At 38.4% G+C, this 22,227-nt stretch overlaps 3 protein-coding genes across 3 annotated transcripts; all 3 read right to left on the bottom strand.

Annotated features, from left to right (window-relative positions):
* Positions 1-151: 151 nt before the first annotated feature.
* Positions 152-6,109, bottom strand: ankle1 (ankyrin repeat and LEM domain containing 1). Its single transcript, XM_055165136.1, is given in 10 exon segments — positions 152-1,325; positions 1,516-1,648; positions 1,725-1,887; positions 1,963-2,131; positions 2,206-4,123; positions 4,126-4,514; positions 4,802-4,925; positions 5,057-5,162; positions 5,348-5,500; positions 5,764-6,109. Coding segments are annotated over 10 exon segments (3,387 nt in total). The 5' UTR covers positions 5,829-6,109; the 3' UTR covers positions 152-1,158.
* Positions 6,110-6,707: 598 nt separating this feature from the next.
* LOC110160019 (alkaline phosphatase-like) lies at positions 6,708-11,691 on the bottom strand. The gene is made up of 11 exons (XM_020924622.2): positions 11,341-11,691; positions 10,913-11,029; positions 10,106-10,221; positions 9,579-9,753; positions 8,521-8,693; positions 8,324-8,449; positions 8,165-8,234; positions 7,940-8,078; positions 7,628-7,818; positions 7,423-7,542; positions 6,708-6,976 (listed from the first exon to the last, which is right to left on the bottom strand). Exons 1-11 carry the CDS (start codon positions 11,441-11,443, stop codon positions 6,708-6,710), a joined length of 1,599 nt encoding a protein of 532 aa, XP_020780281.2. The 5' UTR covers positions 11,444-11,691.
* Positions 11,692-11,995: 304 nt separating this feature from the next.
* Positions 11,996-21,349, bottom strand: LOC110160163 (alkaline phosphatase-like). The gene is made up of 11 exons (XM_020924797.2): positions 21,239-21,349; positions 19,979-20,104; positions 18,674-18,789; positions 17,501-17,675; positions 16,836-17,008; positions 16,441-16,575; positions 16,277-16,352; positions 15,674-15,808; positions 15,264-15,455; positions 14,443-14,559; positions 11,996-12,695 (listed from the first exon to the last, which is right to left on the bottom strand). Exons 1-11 carry the CDS (start codon positions 21,321-21,323, stop codon positions 12,421-12,423), a joined length of 1,605 nt encoding a protein of 534 aa, XP_020780456.1. The 5' UTR covers positions 21,324-21,349; the 3' UTR covers positions 11,996-12,420.
* Between the last annotated feature and the right edge of the window lie 878 nt (positions 21,350-22,227).

Here is a 22,227-nt window from a genome sequence, read left to right on the forward strand (position 1 = left end):
TCAACACAAATTCAGTGCAATAATATGGAAAATTCAGGAGACAAGCAGGCGGTGGACACCACGAGAAAACAGTTCCACAACACACCTTTAACTGCGGCTTTCTCTTGGAGACTTACAGACCACTAGAGGGAGACCAAGACCACAACAAGAATTTCTCCAGTTCCATTTATTTTAGGCAAAAACCAGAAGATATACTACAAAAAGGGCTCATCAGTAGATGGTCAAGGACAAACATGAAATATGATGACTGGTAATGAATAAAAAGACTAGTGGTCATAAAAATGTTAGCCTGCTAATATACAAGTAAAATAATGCATCTGTGATTAAAACACTACTGTTTAGGATAGTGATCTATTGCTAAACAAAAAACTATAAGATAATGCAATGACTATTCTATCAGTCTTGACAGGCAACTCTACCAATGACATATACATTCACAGTAGCTTTGGCTTTTTTCTTTTTTTGGTAAAAAAAAACCCAACACCACATAATATATATATAAAAATAAACTTGTCTCCCCAGAAACATGTAAACATGATCCCACATGAATGAACAGCTGCCAATTTACCAATGTACTGTATAAAAAATATTTACCCGTTCACAATCATGTGAAACAGACTAAACAAAAATCAACAAAAGGATCAACATTGTGGATCAACTATCATGAATGAACTAACCAAAAATGGCAATATAATGATGGATGAAACCAGCTATTTTTCATTTGAACCGATACCAAATAATACTATGGAAGTATAGAAATATTGCAATGTTATCCGATACCGACACCTATGAGTTTACATTAAAACTCTGAAGAATTTTACCTTGAAGTATGATTCTTAACATCATAATTTTAGCTCTACCCCAGCGTTAACTGATCTAAAACTTTAATGTACGTGAAGATAAACTAAGATATAAAAAATTTTCATGTAACTATGTAACATGTTTCATAATGTTTCATCATGATTAAAACATTTTTTAAAAGCCATTTTTGATCACTGTTTGATGTTTTTTGCAAATCAATATTTTTGAAAACTTGTAAGGATCAATAATATATAATCAATGTTTTGTTATTAATTGGCCCATTACTACTGCAACGTATCTGAAATGAAATGTACCTCAAACATCAGAAATGTCACTGACAAGAGTCACAGTCTTTGCTCATTGCCTGATATCTGCTGGTCTGAGCTGCCTCTCTCCCTCGGCCAGAAAGATCTGCATGGCCCTGTACAAAAGGTGGATGCCCAGCTCCTTCTTCCTTCTTTGCTGCCAGTTGGACGCTATACCATAATAATCTCCTCTCTTCTGGTTGGTCAGCATCTTCAGGCCTACGATTCATTTGAGGACATGTCAATTCACACGGTTAGGTACTGCACTTAGGCAATTTCTCTTATACATGAATACTATTAAAATAATGTTCAAGGTTCTGCACATTATTGATGTCGTAGTTTATAGGGTTCAGTGCTATGTCTATGGCTTTAAAAGAAAAAAAAAGTAGCATACATTAACTGGTCTTACCAATAGCTTCCACCATGCACGCCTCTCTGGTGTAGGCTTCCACAGGGATTACGTTTTGGAAACAGTGCAAGGAAATGACGCCCTGGCCGGCATTCCACACCTGGAGAATGTGGTCCACTTTGCGACACAGTTTCTAAATCAGAAGACAAAATTGTGAAGATGTTACGAGCTGATTTACAGGTTTGTCAAGGGTATCTGTGTAATTGTACCTTAGAGCTTTTCTCCCCTTTGTAGTACTCTAAAGCCTCATACAGATGACTGTATGGGCGTGATCGCTTCCCCTTGCCAACATAGAATATAGCATTCACAAATGTCTTGAAACATTCATGTGGGGTTATGGTGTGACTGCGAAATGGAAGGTTGTTGGTGACCCTGGAATAAAACAGGAAACAAACTATGCATTGACTTGCATTTTAATGTGAAAAACAAAAACTGAAAGATGCACACCTTGGATCCAGCAGCAGGTAGTTGAAGCTGGATTTTATGATGCCCTCTCTCCATTTCCTGTTCTGATCTGGTTGTTCAAACTGTTGACACAGAGCCTGTTCATCTTCCTGGCTCTGAGGTAATTCAAATGTCCTTAAAACGCGACACAGTTCTACACTGTAACCTAAATCTGTGGGGAAAAAAAAAGCTTTAACACAGTGTATTTGGGGATTATTTGGAATGTAATTCTCATTGCCCACTGACCTGACTGTGTCTGATCTAAGCCCTTTTGTCGATTTAGAGATTGTGTCTTTGCCTCCTGTAAGAGGTGGCACAGTCTACGCATGTAGGTGGGCCTTGTCCTGCTGCTGATTGGTCCAGGGCTCTCTCCCAGCTCCAACAGCCTTATTCGGAGCTCTTTGTCCGTTAGGCCCCTAGTTTCTGGTAGACCCTCCACATTGCTGTCACTGGAGTCCCTTTGTGGCACTGGCTTCGGCTCCTGGTTCTCCTTCTCCTTGCCCTTATCAATGTCTCTGTGCATGGAGCGCCAGTCATACAAAATGGTCTCCTCGCTGCTGCTTGAGCTGAGGGAGGTATTGGCTTTAGGAGGGATGTGGGTCTCGATGAACTTGTGCCCTTGTTCTGTGTCAGTGTAGAGGTACTCCACAGGCTCCTCCACATCATCAATGAGGGGCCGTCCTCCAGGTGTGTAGGAGATATTGGCTAAGCTCCGTGGCCTGTTCCAGCCTGACAGTCTACTCATGCTGTACCGCGGGGTGCATCCAGTGCCTGGGGTGCACGGGGGGTCAGAATCTTCCCGAGATCTCCTTGGGGAGAAATAACTGGAGCTGGATGAGGAGGATACAGATCCATGCTGAGAGCTGCAGTCTTCTGTTATCCAGACTTCATCTTCTTTTGCTCTGTGTTCTGAGGTTTGACACTTATCTTTCTGCACATCACTCCCATCATCTGTACTTGTAACATCGTCAGTCAGAAAATCCCTGTTGTCTGAGGCTTTGTTTTGTATAGCTTTTACAATCTCAGCAAAACTCTTTTCATACGCATCCACAATTTCAGTTTTTTTATCCAAGATAAACGTGTCACCTTGTGATTCAAAATAGGGAATAGTGTCATTGACAGTCTGGGAGAGATTGATAGTATCTTCTTGACTACCGCTAACACTGGAGCTGGCTCTCAAAGTGCTGGACTGTGTGTCCTGGTAGTCTCTTGGCCCCAAGTCTCCTTCGTTGTTGATGGGATAATATGAGGGAGGGTTTGCTGTATGGAGGCCATTGTAATTGCTTTCAGAACTCTGAGACCGTGGCGTCTGTCTGCGAGATCTAACAGGTGTAGGAAGAGTATCCTCAAACAGAGCGGAGGTGATCAGGAGACTCTGTGGTGTTTTGCTCGTCCTCATTGAGCAGCGACTCAAGCGAGAGCGTGTCCTGCCTGTGACAAAAGGACTGGGAGTGAAAGACAAATCTTGATCAAATGAATCCGCTGGGGGGTTTTCTGTCACTGGCTTCATTTCATCTGCAATGTTACAAAGGCCAGTTGCATCATCATTTTTGTGATTTACTTCAGACAAGGCCAAGTTATGAAAGTTGTCTGATAGATGTTCTATGTCATTACATTTTGAATCTGACTGAGGATATGACGGATCCTCTTCTTTGCGTTCTCCTTGTGCTTCTGTGGAATCTGTGTCAGGGGTAATTCCTGGGGATTCTTTTGCAACAGGATGAGGTTTAAGGTTTACTGGACCCTCTAAAGCGCTTGTGTAATGGTCACTATCACAGCTACTGTAATGGCTACTTGTGGTTCCGCTGCTGCTGCTGCCACTCCCCAGCTTCTCATTCTGAACCACTTTGACATTTCTAGGCTGCTGTTCCTCCTCATCGCTTTCGTCTAAAGTACACTGACTAATCACAGTTTTCTCCAGATCCTCATCTGTAGTCTCACTGCTTTCCCTGCTGAACACATAAACGTGATCAGGTGAGGTGACATCAATGCCCTGTGTCTGTAAAACTGTGGCCATGCGCTCTGTATCCAAAAACTCTGAGTATTCCATGGGGTCAAAAGGCAAACTCCTGTCTTCAGGCGGTTGCTGTTTGGGAGTTTCGGGACTAAACACAGGAAAATATTCATCTACGTCTCTAAATGAGACACTTTTCGACTTGTTCGCTGAGAAGGAAGAATAGGTGTGTCAAATATATCTTTTTTTAAAGGGGAGATTCTGTCCTCATGTGTCCACAAATCGTGCTCCTTAACAATTGGTAAGATCCGACTGGTAAGTCCGGCAGCTGACACACGTGTGCTTGATAAAATGGACGGGCCCTCAAATGCTGAACTGTTCCACTCTTGGCTATATCGTCTCTGATCACCCATGTCAGAAATTCTGTTTGACAGTCCTCTTCTGTTGGATCTTCCATTCATATTGCACAAGTTGAAAAATGAAGACCGTCTTGTGCTACTTAAAGGGCCTTCACCAAAGTCACTGATCTTTGATGAAGAAGAGCTAAAACTAAATTCGGAGTCTGGGGGGCTGGATGTGTCCGTTTGGTCAGAATACACAGCTGTTGGGGGGAAAAAAGTTAAATATTTGTAAATTAAATGGGCTTTAAAAATCACTAATTTAAAGGTGCACTATTTAAGGTATTTCTGAGCAATAAAACACCTGTAATTGAACAAATGTAAGTTACAGAATTTTGGAGAAATACTGTGGATCATTGCAGGAAAAGCAAAAACATCTCCATGGAGAGAAGCAGAAGACAGATTTCTTTACACTAAAAAACATAGTGCATCTCTAAAAATGCAAGTCCTTATGAATGCAATGAGAATGTTATAAATCAAGTACACTTACAGTAAGAAAAGTGAGGCAGGTCCTCTTCTTCTGTATCTCCAGAATCTGTCTGATACTCCCGAAGAAGCTGTGCACATTTCGTGTTATCTTGTTGTTCTGCAAGTTGTCGTGGAGTATTCCCATCCTGAATAACGTAAAAAGTTAGAAACTGAATATACTTACAAAACAATGGCAAACTAGTTAAGTAGTTAAATGTATTTATGTTGTATAATAATACTACAATAATAAAATACATCTAATAAAATAACCATTTACATTGTCTGTCAAGTTCACATTCCCTCCATTGGTCAAAAGTAGTTTCAAATTTTGGAAGCATCCCCAAGCTGCAGCAATGTGAAGAGGTGTCAGCCCATCTGAAGATCTGGATTTAAAAAGTTTAGTTTATTTTGTTAATCAACTCGTAAGTAATAATGGGAGTTAGGGCATTTGTAATGTCCAGAGAATAAGTAGCTGTGTAAATTACAAATAAGCACTAATTACAAGTACCTTAATCATAAACAATCATAATTCTAAAGAACAGACTTTTTTTATAGCTTCGGGACATACTTGACATTGGGGTTTACTCCATTCTGAAGCAGTAATTTTAAGCAGCGCAGATTTTTCTCTGTCTCTTTGCCAACAGCCAGGTGGATAGCTGCCACTCCTTGTCTGTTCACTACATCAGCCCGTGCGCCTTGGGATAGCAGAAGCTGCACAGATCTGTAAAGATGACAGTAAAAGTCAATTAAGAGTCACAAAGCCTAACTCAATTACGGCGTTACTGAAGTGACGTCAATATGCACGAATTGCAAACCAATAACCACTCTACCATAATACTGTGATATATTATTTGTTGCACATTTTATAATAATTCATTATCAAACCTAGCATAGCTCACACTCTTAATATGTAATAATCTTTTCAAGTCTGTGTCATAAAACATAGACAACAAATAGCATGTCTGGACAGATTAGTACTTTTACCTGGGGTCTCCATCATTTACGGCTTCACATAGTTCACTCTCGAGCCTCTTCGACTTTCGGTCCATGGTCAAAGTTATCCAGGTATGTCTGCAGCTCAACAATAACTATCGAGTCCTAATCCAACTTGGCTCATTGTTTACCACTGTTGTGCAACATGCTAGTGCTAGCATAGCTAATACAACCTGAGAAACAAAAGAAAAGCATTATGTACCCATGCACGCGCATTAAACTCGATCCCGTTAAACGTGGTAAAACATTTAGCGTTTTGTGTGTATTTTACGACCTGATTTCGTAAATTAAATGTATATGGATTAAATTTCCCTCCACGGACAATAACCACCCCCTTTGCACGAACAAACAGGAAGTCCCGCCCTTTCTTCCTTACATCCAATTAGACACCATTGGAGCAGTGCAAAGTCTTTGGCCAATCAGAAGCTTAGGCTGCGTTCAGACTGCAGCCTGAAGTGACCCAAATCCGATTTTTTGGTTTCGATTTCATCATCGATACTCTGTTTTATATTCAGTGTTTTTTTGTTTTTTTTTTCAGTTACAATTTCAATAGTTTCCATGCAATGAGGACCGAGAAAGTCTTTACAAAGGTATGATTTATTTACAGCAGTGTGACGACTGTTTTTGTGCTTTGCTGTTGAAACTTTAATTTTACATTGCTGGACAAATGCATTTTCATTTTATTTAGTGATTTATTTATTTATGCATTTTCTTGACAATATTATTAATCCGACTCTAATCGTTACATCGAACGATAATCGCCATTATTAGCTTTATTTTACATGTATTTAATAAATAATTCAAAAGTACATTAACAAATTCTATTCAAAGCAGTCACTTTAAAACATAAACAGCAGCTCTACACAAAGGAACATTAGATGCAAAAATATATTTTTCTATTTAAGTATCAAATAGCACATATATCATTTTAAACTTTAAAAAGTGCTGAAATAAATCAAAGCACCCATAACAACCAGTAGCAGACTGGAGTGAACTGGTGCAGCATGGTTGGGTTCAGGGAGTCTGCACTCTTCATAGGGCTCTACACAGGAGGCATAGGCCATGACATGTGCAATGTAATTCTGCTCTTGGACTCCATGAAAAAGATGGGACATGGGGCCTTTGGCATAGATGGCCACATCATCAATGCCGTGGGTTTCTGAGTTCAGCGGGACAGGGGCTTGCTGCAAGTATTCCTTGTCACCTGGGGGAAATATGACCATTGCTTAAAACAAATCATAAAAGGTATAGGTATACGCACACCACTGGTGCAAGGCTACTACAGTGAACATAGAAATTGAGACAAAGCCTGCACACTTATTCCCAAATTGCATTTAATGAATGACAAAATGTCTGTGTGCCTCTCCTATATCTCCCATATCTTCTGCTCACTGGTTGGTTGGCCAGTCCAAAAGTGAGCCATAGGAGATGTCCACACAACACAAGAGAGGGAACTATGACCTGACGAAGATCCACTGATGGAAACGTTGTCATTCATTAAATCCAGTTTGGAAGTAAGTGCGCAGGCTTTGTGTCACTTTCTACGTTACTTAAAAAAATCTCATGTTGTTTTCTTTGCACAGTTCTATTACTAACCACCAGAGGGTGATACTGCATCACAGTTATTATTTGAATAACTTTAGAACTTACGTGTAAGAGTTTCATTTACATCTGGGCGGGTTCCATTTGCACCAATTTGGTATCCTGGACCATTTCCATACACAGCCATAGTGAAACGCTTATTGTCCTCAGCTATTTTGCGAGACACTCCTGTACATATGAAACACATGTATATTTTTAATGCTGTTCAAATATACACACTCAGTCTCTCTCTCTCTCTTTTTTTTAGGTTTACCAAAAACTGAATTCCCTCTGGCAGAATGTCCCCCAAAGGCAAAGACATGGGAGTGGTCAGCGGTGACTACAGTCAGGGTGTCAAACTCATTGGTGAGTTCAGCTGCTCGGCCAATAGCATTGTCAAACTCAACTGCTTCATGAAGGGATCGTTGTGCATTTCCTGCGTGGTGGGCATGATCTATTCTACCCCTTATAAAGAACAAAAATGTATTATTATTATTTTTTATAACAGAAATATGTTGCTTTTCTAACAATGAGCAGATTATTAGTGTTAGTATGGAGACATGCACACATACAAAATCAGTAATACTTATCTTCCACAAAAAGGAAAAATCCCTTGGGGTTCTTGGATAGAATCTGGATAGCTTTCACCATCATCTCAGTTAGAGAAGGGTCCATGCTCGGATCACGATCCAACTCATAACGACAGTCTTTTGGCTCAAACAACCCTATAGATACACAGTAGTTTCAGAATATTTATAATTGCTGCACATAGGTATTTTAATTAACAATAAACATTTCACATTGCTCTTACCCAGAAGGAAGTCAGTATTTTTAGGATCCACCTTATCAAAGTCTTTTTTGTTCCAGACATATTTAGCTTTCTGTAAAATGATAATGTAATGTTTTCAATTAAAGTTAAAATATATTTATTTTTGTTGAATTATTTTAATTACATGTATTGCCTCTGTACCTGTTTATTCTTAAGCCACTCCACAATGAGATTCTGTCCATCTAATCTATCGCCCTTTGACTTTGGATACTCTGGGTCTTGTGTATCTTTGGGAAGCATGTATTGACGTCCTCCACCGAGGATTACCTGCAGTTAAGGGTATTATTTACATCTATTCAATGCATATATTTAATGTTATTTCTTTTTGTGCTAATTACATCGATCTCTGTGTTGTGCACCAGCTGGTAGGCCATATCCCGGCAGCCATTTTCTATAGCCTCAGGGGTCAGGTCAGAGTCTGAGTACCAGTCTCGGTCGGGTGTGTGAGCGTAAGCAGCTCCAGGAGACGCATGCTGGATTCGAGTGGTGGTAACTATTCCCACTGATTTCCCTAAACACAGAACAGTTGAAGTTATCATGTAACACACTCACCAGTGCCTGTCTGTAAAAGTATATCATGAAGAAAGTGGCTACAGATAAGATAAACAGACAAATATAAACACCTCTCAGAAATATATACTAAAGGCTTGCAATGCAATTTGAAGCTAGGACTGCCACAATAATTACTTTGTCAACATTCATTCAATTATAGTTAGAACAATATTTTTTTGCTGGTCAGTATTTACCATGTGTACTTTTTCTTTGTACAATGGTGAGGTTTTGTGTGGCCCTACCAGCTGGTCAAAGCCTGATCCTGTCAGATCCCAGAAGCTAAGGAAGGCCGGGCCTGGTTAGTACTTGGATGCGAGACCTCTGGGAAAATCAGGTGCCACAGAGGGGCGCTAGTTGCAAAAAAACTGCCATTGTGTCTTTAGGCAAGGCACTTCACCCACATTGTCTAGTATGAATGTGGTGTGTGTGAGGGATGGTGCAGATTGGCTGCCTCATTTCTGTCAGTCTGCCCCAGTGCACCTATGGCTACAGTAATAGCTTACCACCCCTGAATGTGGAGTGAATGAATAAAGCGTCTTTGGGTATTCAGAAAAGCTCTATATAAAACTGATGCATTATTATTTATGTTTTTGTTACTACGATAAGATTTGGGCTGTATCAGACTGAATAAGTAACTTGACTTATTTTATACAAACAGCTCCTTACTAACCACTAAGTATTGCACATTTAGTATATGTTTTGAAGGATAACTCTGTAAGGTTATTTTGTCAGTGGCATGAATTACTTTCAATATTATCATTTATTGTCTGTATTTCCAGCCATAAATTACACTTAAAATCGTTGATTGTGAAATCTGAAGCTGAACAAAATATACTAAACTTACCTAATTTCTTGGAGCGATGTAGGATGGAGGTAACTTCATTTCCAGAGGAAGTACTACAGTTGGACAACTGGACTGCTGCAGTGACACCCAGAGTCCCATAGTTGGCCTTTACTCCACACAAGTATGCTGTGGCTGTGCCAGCGCTGTCTGGCATCTGCTGGTCTACATTGTATGTCTATTCCAAAGACACATTTGTGTTACTTTTCATAACGAATTTTTTATTCTTGGTTTATTTTGTAATTTTCTCAGTCCTAATTTACTAGGTATGTCATGCTATAATATTTTAGTGTCGAAATGTTTATGAGAAGAAACAATTTTACTATAATTCACAATCTGTGAATTCATTTCATTTACATTAACTAATAGATTGAGAGGCATAAAAGACATTTCTTTAAGTCAAGATTCAATTAAATTCTTTACGTTTGTTTGAGAAATTATTTTGATTATTATGTTTTGGTTCTACTGTGAGCTGAATAATCAGAATATCAATTAACCAGTTAATCTTGACATCTTTGTTATGTACTTACCTTAGACAGGGCAACGTGAGGAAAGGTATCCATGACTAAACTGGTTTCTTCACCTGTGTGCCCTGCCAGCTGCCCTTTGAGGATCCTAGCTGCGGTCACTGTGGGTACACCCATTCCTATGCACAGGTGGACATGCACCTGAATATTAGGTAATACTGGAAACAATATGGCTATTGTTCTGTATAAACCATAAGGCTAAGCAGATGTTAAACTCAATAGAGCGGAGAAAGACGATGAAGTAGTAGCGATTGAGATCTAGAGATTAGAGTGGCTTCAAAGACAGATGTTCATTTATTATGTAACTATTAAAAGATCACTAGCAACATCGGCACTGTATATGCTACAAGCACATAAGGTGACAAGATTTTCAAAGCTTCCAACAAAGCCATAGCTCTTATCTCCTCTTGAGTTCAAGCCAATAACTTACTACTGTAGTTATCTTCTCTTGGCCACTATTTTTAACGAGGTGATTATCTGTTACTGATCAATCACTAACACAGATAAACTCCTGGGCTATCAGCAGTGTGCGGGGCATTTAGGAGCACCGCTGTCATTACTAACCACACAATTACATTTAACTGTTTTACTCCACAGGTATTCTTATCTCAACCTTCCCAGAATGTAGTTAGTTCCTGTTATAATGATAATAATTTTCTGTACAAAATTATATTTGCAAATATGAACTAAATACAAGTCGAGCAGCTATTTGTAACTCTGACATTTTTGAATTTGAGAAGGCTTGCAGAAACATATCTTATGTCCTTATATATGGTTGGTGAGGATATGAGAAGAGTTAGAGAGGCTCACCATCTCCCAAGAAGAGGATGACGTTTTTGGCCTTCTGCAGATTGGGCTGGACATTGAGGGCTGTGTGAAGCGCCTGTCTAGCCTTGTTGTTCCAGTAGCTGGCCTGAAGTTCCTCCTCTGTGTGAGAGAAATTTAAATTATCTTTTGACATTTGAATAAAAATGGCTTAATTTTAGTCTGCTCTACAACAAGCTACTTGGAATACAATGGACATCCAATGTATAACATTATCTGTGTGCATTCAGTGGCTTTGTGTACCTATATTAAATTTACATGATAACATAAATTTACAATTCAATTAAAGTTCAGTCATATTTAACATACTATTATTGTTTGTTATTTGGGTCTCAACCGTAAAATGAAAAAGCTTAGACTCTCTAGGTGTATAAACGGCTGATCAACCATCATCATTCATTAGAAACACTTACCAGAATAACACGTCCCCCACTCCACCAAAGTAAATAACAATAATCCAATCCAAATGAATGTCTGTTTGTTAGCCATGTTGTGGGCTATGTGTATAAAAGCCATGTGAACTGAATGGTGCTCTCTCTCACACTTTATAGCAGCAGGTGGAGGGTAAAGGGCACTTGGTGCACTTCTTCAACGTGAGCTAGTAGGAGAAAAGTTGCATACATAAGGCTACTAACTGATGGGTGTGACCAAGGATCACAGCACAGTTTGCCTGTATAATAAGCTAAATAATCTATAATATGTACTATAGTTCATGTTGTATTTATAATGTTGAAAACATTATGTTGTTGAATGTATATGTGAATATAGGCCATGATATAAAATCACTCAAAAGCAAAGAAAAGAAGGTTTTATTTTTTATTTCTTTAAGAACCTCTGTAAAAGATATACATTTGTAAAAATGCTATACATAAATTTTTCAAATATATATTCAAGTAAAATATTCCAAATAGTAAAGGCCAAGAAAGATCTTAAGAGATCCTAACAATCATAACTATCTGGATAAATTGAGGTCATTGTATTTCAAACTTCAAAGTTTCATGCTTTAATACCTGAAATCATTGCAGCCCTAGAAAACATCTGGGCATTCCATAAGTGTTGTAGTCCACATCAAGCATTGATACAGCAAGTTTGTGATTGCCCATAATACAGTATAAAAACAGGTAATACAGTGTTTCTCTTAGACTATGATGGCATAGGCAATCCTTATTTGGATAATTTCTTTTAATAAAAATATCACTTATTGCCTCTACTGATCAAACAAGGGTGTATTCAAGATTAGATATAGTTAATGCTATATGTTTATTATAATACAAACCAAATGTTTCAATTTGTTCAGCTTGTGCTAGAGTACTATAGAGGATGGGGGTCAAATGGGCCCCCCATAATCTGCTGTATTTATGAGGAACACTGAAACGTATTGTGGTAATTACAATATTACAGCAAAAATGGTATGACGCATGTACTTTATCATTGGCCACCAGCGTGTCTCTATAAATGCAAAGTGCAACAGTCTGTAGCCCATTGTCTGTGTGTCATCTGAGCAGCCACATCCAACTGATGGAGGCTAACAGTGCACTCAGCTGTGGTCTTGCACTGTTGGCAGAGCTGTGGCTGGGAGCATGCGGTGGACAGTTCTCATAAGGCTCCAGACAGGCTGCATAGGCCATGACATGAGCCACGTAGTTCTGCTCTTTCACCCCATGGAATAGGTGAGCCATGGGGCCTTTGGCATAGATAGTCACGTCTTCACCACCATGAGTCTCTGAGTCCAGTGGAACAGCTGCCTGCTGCATGTACTCCTCATCATCTGAGGGAAAAGACAAAGAACAATGTACTCACAGTTTGTGGTCTGGACTGATCTGAAACATGTGTTTATATAGTCCTGAGATTATTTTCATAAACTTTTATAGTTGGATTGATTGGCTCCTGAGATTTTGTGATTCAGACTTTTTATTATGTAGTTATTAGCTTTTTACTCGGCAAACTGTGAGTCATATGGTATTCTAGAGCATTAGTATTTATTTAAAGCTGCAAAAGCGCTTGAATATCACTATATACCATAGCATATATAGTTCTTCACCCTCAGTGTGCGTGTCCTGTTGGAAGTAAGCCTGCATTTATAATTATGATATAGAATTGTTACTCAATATATGAAAGATGGAACAATGTATTTTTCAGCTCAGTATTTACCATGTGTTCTTTTTCGTTGCAATAGTGTTTTTTTGTGTGCCATTTCCATGTAATACAGTAATATTTGAGCTGTAGAGTAGTGTAAGTGACTTTTATGGCTAATTATTGTTTAATTCTTACATTTGTTTATTGCAGCTCAGGCTTGTTAATGATACTGTCTATTAAAAATTTTTGTGGGATTATCCTGCTTTGTGACAGTGGTATAAAGTATTTTCAGTATTATCTCAATATTTCTCTGTAGCAATATATGGTGTTTCAAAATGTGTTATTACAACAGGCCTAGTTGGAAGATCCTTTCCCACCTCCACCGCATTCACTTTGTGGAAGTAAGCATAACGTAATGCAAATTCTGACAGATGCCATAATGAAGAATTCTTTTTGGTTGTTCATAATGTCTGTTACTGAGCAGGAAAATTAACAGACTGAAACAGCAACCTGCAAAACATGGCCAACTACATATTTTGAAAATTACTACTTTTGTGCATGGGGGCTTTGAAGGATTTCTGCTAATGGTACAGTAAAGGAGTTAAATTGTTTTAAACATAGTGTGGCAGAGGCCGTGTGAAGTTTCCCTCTAATGTTAATGATAAATTGTGTGCACAGTCATCTAAAAACAGTATTTAGTGACGCGTCATAATTAACACTTATTGGAACAGTGAATCAGAGCGCTTTCCTTGGATTCGTTTCTCCAGGCTCAGCTATCGACTAATCAAGTCACAATCTGTTTGTTCCTGTTTTCTGGGGAGAATGTTTTCTGTAATTGAGCTTATGAATATAAATCCAACATTTTAGCGCAATATTTAAAAAATAAAATTAAAATTAAAATTTGACAGGTGAATATTTACCCATGTCATTTTCACATTTTGGAAAAGAAAACATGTTTGAAATATACTATATATTCTGTACACTGGCAGTTTATGTAATTCTGTCCAGGTCAAACCATTAACAGTGCATGGAAAGCTCCATCTCACCATAGTGTGCCCATGGATACTATAAGGTGTGAACAACAAATACCTGGCCAGAAATGGCATGTTTCCTTTGCGTGTTCCATTTTTTCCTTTTTATGTTGCTACTAGTTCCCGAAAAAGACCTAAACTCTGGGGTTTTAAAAGGCAATTTATCCCAGCACGGAAGGATTTCCACTTGTAAGCAAACCAGCTCATGCTATGACTAATCCGAATGGTGCAGAACAAGAGGAGGAGGAGGAAGTAGTCCATAGAAACATCAGGGAATTGTTTTAATATTTGTGGACTAAAGTGTTGTAAATGTCTCTCAATAGCGAGACAATAGCATAAGCCACAGTCTCTAAATGTACCTTTGCTCACACTACTCTCCACATCTGAAACACATTACTTTGTACTTACAGTAATCCACAAGTGTGATGTTTTCTCTGGTTCCGTTTATATGAAGGTAGCCCGGGCCATTGGCGTACAGGATACTGGTGAAAGGCATTTTGTCATCGGCTTTCTTTGGTGCCAGACCTGTGAAAGAACAGAATATATTTAAAGGTGCATTATCTAACGAATAATTGCTTCCCCTAGAATGTTCCACTGTATGGCATTACTCATCTATGTCCTTGGAGACCACCAGACCAGTTACAGGTCAGGCCTGAGCAAAAGCGAGCCTGCTGTCAGTAAGAATTCATGTTTTTCAATGTATTTTTAGCTCACAAAAAATACCATTTACTCAGCCGGCAGTTGAATAAGTGCAAGATGGACAAATGTAATAACAAACTGTGAAATATTTCATGCAAAGCAATAACACCCCCGTGGAGACAAGTAGGCGGACCCCACACCAGGAAAGATATATAGTGCTTCTTTAATTATTGAGTTTAAAGCAAACCTTTCCATTATAATTACCATACTACCTGTACTTATACTAACTACTTAATCTTACACACTTTGCTAGCAGGATCAATGAATAACAACTCAATAAAAACATGATCTGCAATCTACCCCAATGTACATTTTATTAGTAAACTTTGTAACCAATAAAGTCTCCCATATATTGTCTTTCCATTAACTTAAGCTGAAAACAAAGCATTTTCCACAGAATTTGTGCTTGTCAGACAGATGTTGGATTTGTCCTCTGATTTTGTTTGGTAAGATTCTATATTAGTGGTGATGTGCTGATTTTCTCTCTGTTTTGTGTGCAGGTGTGTGTAATATACTGTACTTAAACATACCAAAGATGGGGTTCCCTCGAGGAGTGTTGCCTCCAAATGTGAAGACATGAGAGTGGTCAGCCGTGACGACAGTGAGTGTCTCTGATTCTTTGGTCAGCTCTGCAGCCCTGTTTATGGCCTCATCAAAGACCACTGCTTCTGTTAGGGCCAGCTTAGCGATCCCGTCATGGTGCCCATGGTCAATTCTCCCTCGTATAGAAGAAAATGATAATTATAATCATAATCTTTTGTTGTTTAAAGGTGCACTATGTAACTTTTCAGTCTGGGAGTTCCACTACCCACTTGTCTCCATGGAGATTAATAAATGTAATGCCATACTGTAGAACATTCCAGGCAAAGCAGTAACATGCCCCATTCACCAGAAGCTTAAATAGTGCGTTTAATATATAGAAGAATGTAATGTTACTTATCTTCCACAAATAAAAAGTATCCTTTAGGGTTTTTGCTCAGGATTTGAATTGCTTTCTCAGTCATTTCCACAATGGAAGGGTCTCGGGTGCTGTTGCGGAAAACCTCAAATTTCATGTCTTTTGGCTCAAACAGACCTAAAAAGATAAACATTGACATTGATATTCTTTTTATGTAATACAATTACATAGCAACTGTTTTAGCACTTAGCAAAGAAACATTCACGCATCCCAGTTCAGTTTTAAAACTGACAAGAGTGAGCTAGTGACCATCAATTTGGTAGTAAAGTTATTTATTAAACTTTAGTTTAGTGGTAAAAAATTTTTCTGGATCTACAAATGTGTCACCACATGAACATATTTTTGGGCCACTGACTTTCAAATAATCTAAAAGTTTATTAATTAAAACAATGTACCTCAGAATGGTGCTATTATGTTGACATGACATAAGCAATATTTATTTACAAATATGCCATGTCCTGAGTGCTTAACAGGTGTAAAGCATCGAATCACTGTTTTAAAAAACAGTCCAGGGTTTGTAATCTAGATAAGATAAGATAAGACCTAAAATGGGGTAATAAATCTGCTACATAAACTGAGACTCACCCATAAGTCGATCTGTCGTCTTCACGTCGATTTCATCAAAGTCTTTTCTGTGCCAGACATAGCGTGATCTCTTGTTCTTTCGAGAATGTAAAACAATGATATAATATATTATAGGGTGATTGTTGGAATGAGGTGCACTTTGGACAGTGTAATAATAGTCTTACTGGTTTAGCATGTAGCCACACATCAATAAGGTTGTTCTTGTCTTTGCGGTCACCCTTGCGGGAGTTGGATGTGGGGTACTCGGGGTCTAGGGTGCCTTTAGGTGTCATGTACATCCTGCCCCCACCCAAAATCACCTGTATTGGAAAACACATTTTTCTTATTTACTGTTATTTGTTATTATTGTATTTACACACACCAAACTTCACATTCCCCATTGCCCCCAATGCACTTTGCAAGTGTTTTATGGTGCTTTAATCCCATAAGCAATACACTATATTTGAAAGCTGTTATATTACAACCAATAGATAAGATGGGTACTTTATGATGAGTACAGTAGTAGATCATTGTAAAATGTGCAATATATTATATAAATCTGAGTTAATTTTCTACTTACATCAATGTCAACATTGGTGACGAGTTGAGTGGCAATGTCCACACAACCTTGTTGCCGTGCGCTGGAGGGCAGGTCAGAGTCACTGTACCAGCTGCGGCTCACTGAGTGGGCGTAGGCGGCTGCAGGCGAGGCATGCTGCACCCGAGTGGTAGTCACTATTCCCACTGATTTACCTGGACAAAATGGATACAGCAGGATGTTGAACCGTACATATTTATTTAATATGGGACAGTGCTAGGCCATGGTTGTGATAACAAAATAATATTGTTAAAAAAATATATAAACTGTAGTTTACAGAAAAATAACAACTAGTTCCAGAAAAGTAACCACGATAAATATTGATACCCAAAAAATTCTTCCAATTGCTATAATTAAAATGCTCAGCTCAGTAATCGATAGATACTTAAAGATATTGTATCAAAAACAGCATAAAAACTGAAAAAGCTGGATCAGTGCATCCTTAATAAAAAGCAATGTTTTGACACTTACATGTTAATTATATTTTGGACATTGACCTGGCCTCATTGAAGTAGCTTATCATTTAATTGTTTTATTTGTCATAAGTGAGAACCTAGATATCATATGAGTATGATAAGGCTTGAATCCCCTACCTTTTCCATGTAAAAGATAATTACAGAGAGAGGGTGAATTTTGGACATGGTTACCTTTAGCTTTAGCACGTCGCAGCACAGAGTAGACCTCATTGCCAAAGGTAGTGTTGCACTCATAGGCCACAGCCATTGCACTGAGGCCCACTGTCTTAGCGTTAGCCTTGACCCCACAGTGATACGCTGTGGCTGTGCTGGCACTGTCTGCCACCTGTTTGTCCACGCTGTAGGTCTGAAACAAATTAAAGGAATTAAGTGTATGCAGGCAATAATGATGAGACAGACTGCATGGTATATAATGGTAGACTTTGATAGACTCTGACTCTAATATCATATCATAATAATCATAATCATATCAGTCATAATAATTCTTAATGATTAATATGTGTGCATGCTTGTAAGTTTCAGTTTTAAATATTTAATAATGCACTCACTTATAATGCCTCTAATACTACGACTGGATTGATCCACAAGGGAAATTACTTGGACACAGTAACATATCCCCATATAATAATAAAGTCTATAATAAAGAGTATGGTTCATGACCTCACGGCAGTCAGACTGGGGGCCAGCACCTGAAAACACATTAACTGTCAGACTCTAAAATTAACCTATTAATTAACTTAATTTGTATGAGTCTCATTGCTCTTATGCAGAGATTTGTTTTCTTCTCATGCCATTGGATGGGATCACACTGCAGGTTCATTCTTTGAGATAGCACATTACTTTGTGAGTCTTCTCTCTGGTCCAGTCAATAAGTCACTTTGTGTAGTATACAAAGCCCCTTTGAGATCCAAAGGTTGTGAGTTTGAACCCTGTTAAGTGCAGCTCAAGTGCAGCACTTAGCTGTGGTAAGGATAAAGACAATACAAACATGCTGAATTCCTGTCGTTCCAGTAACCATTTTGTTTTGAACTGACATTATTTTACGGATGCTGTATACAGGAACTCATATTTAAATCTTATTTTTATAGTATTTTTGAGGAATTCCTATGTTACATATCACAATGATTGCAGACATGTAATGAATCATGATATAATTAGCATTCATTATTGTTCCTTGAAAACAACATGAAGGGTGACTCTGATTTTGTGAAAATGGTAATATGAAATACTGATTTATGAATATGATATCATGACTAATTATGTAATATTGTAATATTTTCACTGTCATGCTTCTAGACTGGAGATCTGGCTGGGTTGTGAGGGTCATGAATCTGCTGTCACTACCTTGGACAGGGCCACATACGGGAATGTGTCCATGGATAGAACTGTCTCCTCTCCAGACCTCCCGTCCATTTGCCCTTTGAGGATCCTGGCTGCAGAAACAGTGGAAACCCCCATCCCTGGAATGATTGACAGGTTTGCATTAGCGTAACACAGAAAATCAGGGAAAGGAAAATTATAATTATAACTTTAGAGGTGTGTTGGGTCTTTCACAGCTTTAAATAAGACTCACAGACCCCATTTAGCTGTCTGTGGGTCTGTCACAGTGAGAAAAAGATCATGTAGATCTCTGCGCAAACAAAGTCAAAGGCCATTAGTTCCAACTAAACCCATAATTGGACGGTGCATTTAAGGTCATGGTTTTGTAGGAAAACACATTTTCGCACAACATTATTTGACTGTGTAAACCTGACTCCACAAGTGACTATTCACTGCACTACAAACCACGCAGAACAAGAGTGTGTCCCTGAGTTTATTTTAACCGTTCTGGGATGATTATTTATATTACACCTATGAGTCAATGCAAACTCTGGGTTGGATATTATTAGATGTGCAAAAAGGACACAAATCAACAAAATGTAACAGATAAATAAATATATTTCTATAAACGGATAAATGAATAAGTGGTAAGGTATTTGTGCAGAAGTTAGTTGCTGGATCATTTCTAAGTGCAAATTGTCATTATGGTCAGTATAGGCTGACTCTTGGTCTGCATTACAACTAAAAATGGCCATCTAAAGGCCTAAAATGGGAGCCCTTTTTTACTTTTTAACTGAATGAGAATCACTTCTACATCAGTCAATTAATCAAATTTTAATCAAGATCATTTCTAATTGTCAATGTTCAGCTTAGGTATTTTTAATCAAGAGCCAGTCCTCTTTCAGTAAAAGTATGTGGTTTGGAGCAGAATTAAGATTTTGGAGGAAGAAATTTCATTATTGCTTGTGTTAAATTGTACTGATTAAAAGTCTGTCTGGTTTGAAAGCCATTTTTATTAGTTTTTTAAAAGATCAAATAAAATTGAACTGAACATTGTTGGTTGACCAATATGAGGAAAAACAGCTGTAATTCTACATTTGTTCCCTGTTGCACTCAAATTGTATGAATATCTACATGAACCTGATCCTTTTTATCTTCCATCTCACCACCTGTCTCTCAACAACACTGATTTAAAGCTCAACTGAAGTAAAAATAAAACAAATAAAACCATAGTTAGAAGTACATGTGTATAAGTGTTTTATAAAACCACAGCTTATGTCCACACACTGTCACTGTCCACACTTAATGACATTACAGTGGCCGCCCTACCGTCTCCCAAGAACAAAATTATGTTTTTGGCTCGATGTTCCAGTGGGCGGAGCTTCAGCGCAGCATCCAGTGTGTCGCGGGCTTGAGCATCCCAGTAAGTAGGGTCCCTCTCATAGTCATATCCTTCTGTTTGAATAAATAGACAGATTTATTAAAAATATGGTTTTGAGTCAATCAATTCTAGTGCTATTTAGTAAAACTACCAGAGCTCCAAAGTTAGCTGACTTTTATATACAGCAATGACAGATGAGAAACATTTGCTTTGAAAGAGGACATTGAATGATGATGAATCGATTGTATTCATTGTTAGGGAAATTGGTGCTTTTCTTGTGAGTTGTAGAGAAAAAATTGGTGCCACTGGATGTCTGGAAATGTTTATTCAGGACACTTCAGTTCTGTCCTTGTGCCTTATCAAAACTGTAACTTTGAATCTAGCCATAGAATTCAACACCAACATTCAATAGACCTGCTAAGCCAACATTTGTAACCCACTGTCTGGCCATTCTTTGGTCGGCTATCCTTGTTTTCCACAGTTTACACAAAGAATGATTTTCTTTCTCAGAATCTGATTATGCAAACTCTTTAAAGCTAACCACAACATTTGATCCTGGAAATTCTGGAAACAAAGTTCCCCTACAACAAAACTCAATAAAGATCATCATATATTTGTATTATTTCAATGCTCAGTAAACCCAAACTTTTTCTCAGTAAGTATTCTGCCTCCTACTGTAATATTGCTTGTCAGATATCCTTAATGAAACAGCATCCATGCTTGGGAGGAACATGTGGCCACAATTATACACAAACCTACTACTTTATTTACTTACTGATATTGTACACAAGCACATCTATCAAATGTGAAAGATAAAACTTGACAACAATATTGCATTACAACTGTAGTGATTAGACATTAAGTAGTGAACTAATACACTCCTAATGTAAACACTGCAGAGTCAACTTCATTCATAAAAACTTGAATGCCATTGTAAGTAAACAAAAACCTCTCAGTTGTTAGTATTTGAATATACCGAACATTTAAAACAAAACAAGACAAGATTGTTGTAAACTTAACAAAAATAATACACTTTTTAGCCATTACTGCCCATTCCATGAAATTAACAAGTAAAAAATTGTAGCCTCAGCTCCCACAGCCTGTTGAATATTTGTACCTATTCCCACCTGCTACCGTCTCCTCTCTGTCCACCCACAAAATGCTGTTAATATCCAGCGTGCAAAATAAAAGCTGTGTTGTCCCCTCACCTTGGTTGTGCTCTGTAACCCAATCCTCTGCTCGCACCAGGAGGCCCCCAAGGATGAGTAAGAGAACGTTGGCCCTTGGTTCCATTGCGAAGTCCCACCTCTAAGGATGACTTCTGTCTGTGTTTGAATGCTGCCTAGACCTACGGGCCCTGCCTTTTTAAAGCCCCACTGGGTGTGTGTAGTAGTAGTAGTAGAGAGAGAGGGATGGGCTTACAGTCACAGAATGGGAAGAGTGGAGAGAAAGGAGAGGGGAGAGAGAGAGAAAGGGAGACCACACAAGAGCAGTTTGAAGCACACCATCATAGCCCCTTCTACTTTGATTCCTGGTTTTTATTGTTTTAAAAGGCTGCTTTGATTTAGTTTGCCCTGCTCTCCTTCTCCAAAACGTGATGTTTTTTGAAGTGGTAAATTATAATCGTTCTGTAGAAAGGGGAGAAAAGAAGCAATTTGTCTTGGCATTCATCACTGTAAATCATTTCATTTTTTCCATTCATCTACCACTTGGAAAAAGCAACGCAATGGGGTCCACAAGCCATTCTTGAAAATATCAGCTTTGAGTCAACTTGATGGCTTCTGCATTTCACATTCCCTGTTCCAATTTCCACTTCCGATCATTTACAATCTTTGCATTCAAAAGACCCCAACATCTTTTTTTTTTTTTTTTTGTTCTCATTGGCTGGTGCGTTTGTGGGAAGTGAATCAAGGTTAGGATTTTTCTTGCATGAGGTAGTCTGCTTGCCTGCTGAATAAAAATGTCTTTGCCAATATAACAGTTAATGGTGAAATGGGGTGAGCTGGGTGCAGTTTTGTGCTTTGCAGTCAAGAATATGAATTTGTGCCACTTGTTTGGTGAACCTTAGAAAACCGGTTACCATATGCAGTTCACCAGACTTTAAATGTTGCCAAAAATGGTTAACAGCTCATCAAATGTGCATAACAAAACTCTTATAAAAATCTGAACTGCTACCTAGCTAGACCACAGCAAGTGA

This window comes from Boleophthalmus pectinirostris, unplaced genomic scaffold (genome assembly GCF_026225935.1).
Source record: "Boleophthalmus pectinirostris isolate CB_2022bp ecotype Guang Dong unplaced genomic scaffold, ASM2622593v1 HiC_scaffold_7, whole genome shotgun sequence".
Classification (NCBI taxonomy): Eukaryota; Metazoa; Chordata; class Actinopteri; order Gobiiformes; family Gobiidae; genus Boleophthalmus; species Boleophthalmus pectinirostris.

Bases quoted from the DNA above. Each gene is read 5' to 3' on its own strand.
- LOC110160019 (XM_020924622.2), bottom strand. From the start codon at position 11,443: ATGGCTTTTATACACATAGCCCACAACATGGCTAACAAACAGACATTC. The intron at 9,754-10,105 runs GTAAGTACATAA...TCTTTGGAATAG, and splicing joins CTCACGTTGCCCTGTCTAAG to ACATACAATGTAGACCAGCA. The intron at 8,450-8,520 runs GTAATTAGCACA...CCTTAACTGCAG, and splicing joins TGCACAACACAGAGATCGAT to GTAATCCTCGGTGGAGGACG.
- LOC110160163 (XM_020924797.2), bottom strand. From the start codon at position 21,323: ATGGAACCAAGGGCCAACGTTCTCTTACTCATCCTTGGGGGCCTCCTG. The intron at 15,456-15,673 runs ATAAGTAACATT...TTTCTTCTATAC, and splicing joins ATACTTTTTATTTGTGGAAG to GAGGGAGAATTGACCATGGG. The intron at 12,696-14,442 runs GTAAGTACAAAG...CTTTTCCCTCAG, and splicing joins CATCACACTTGTGGATTACT to ATGATGAGGAGTACATGCAG.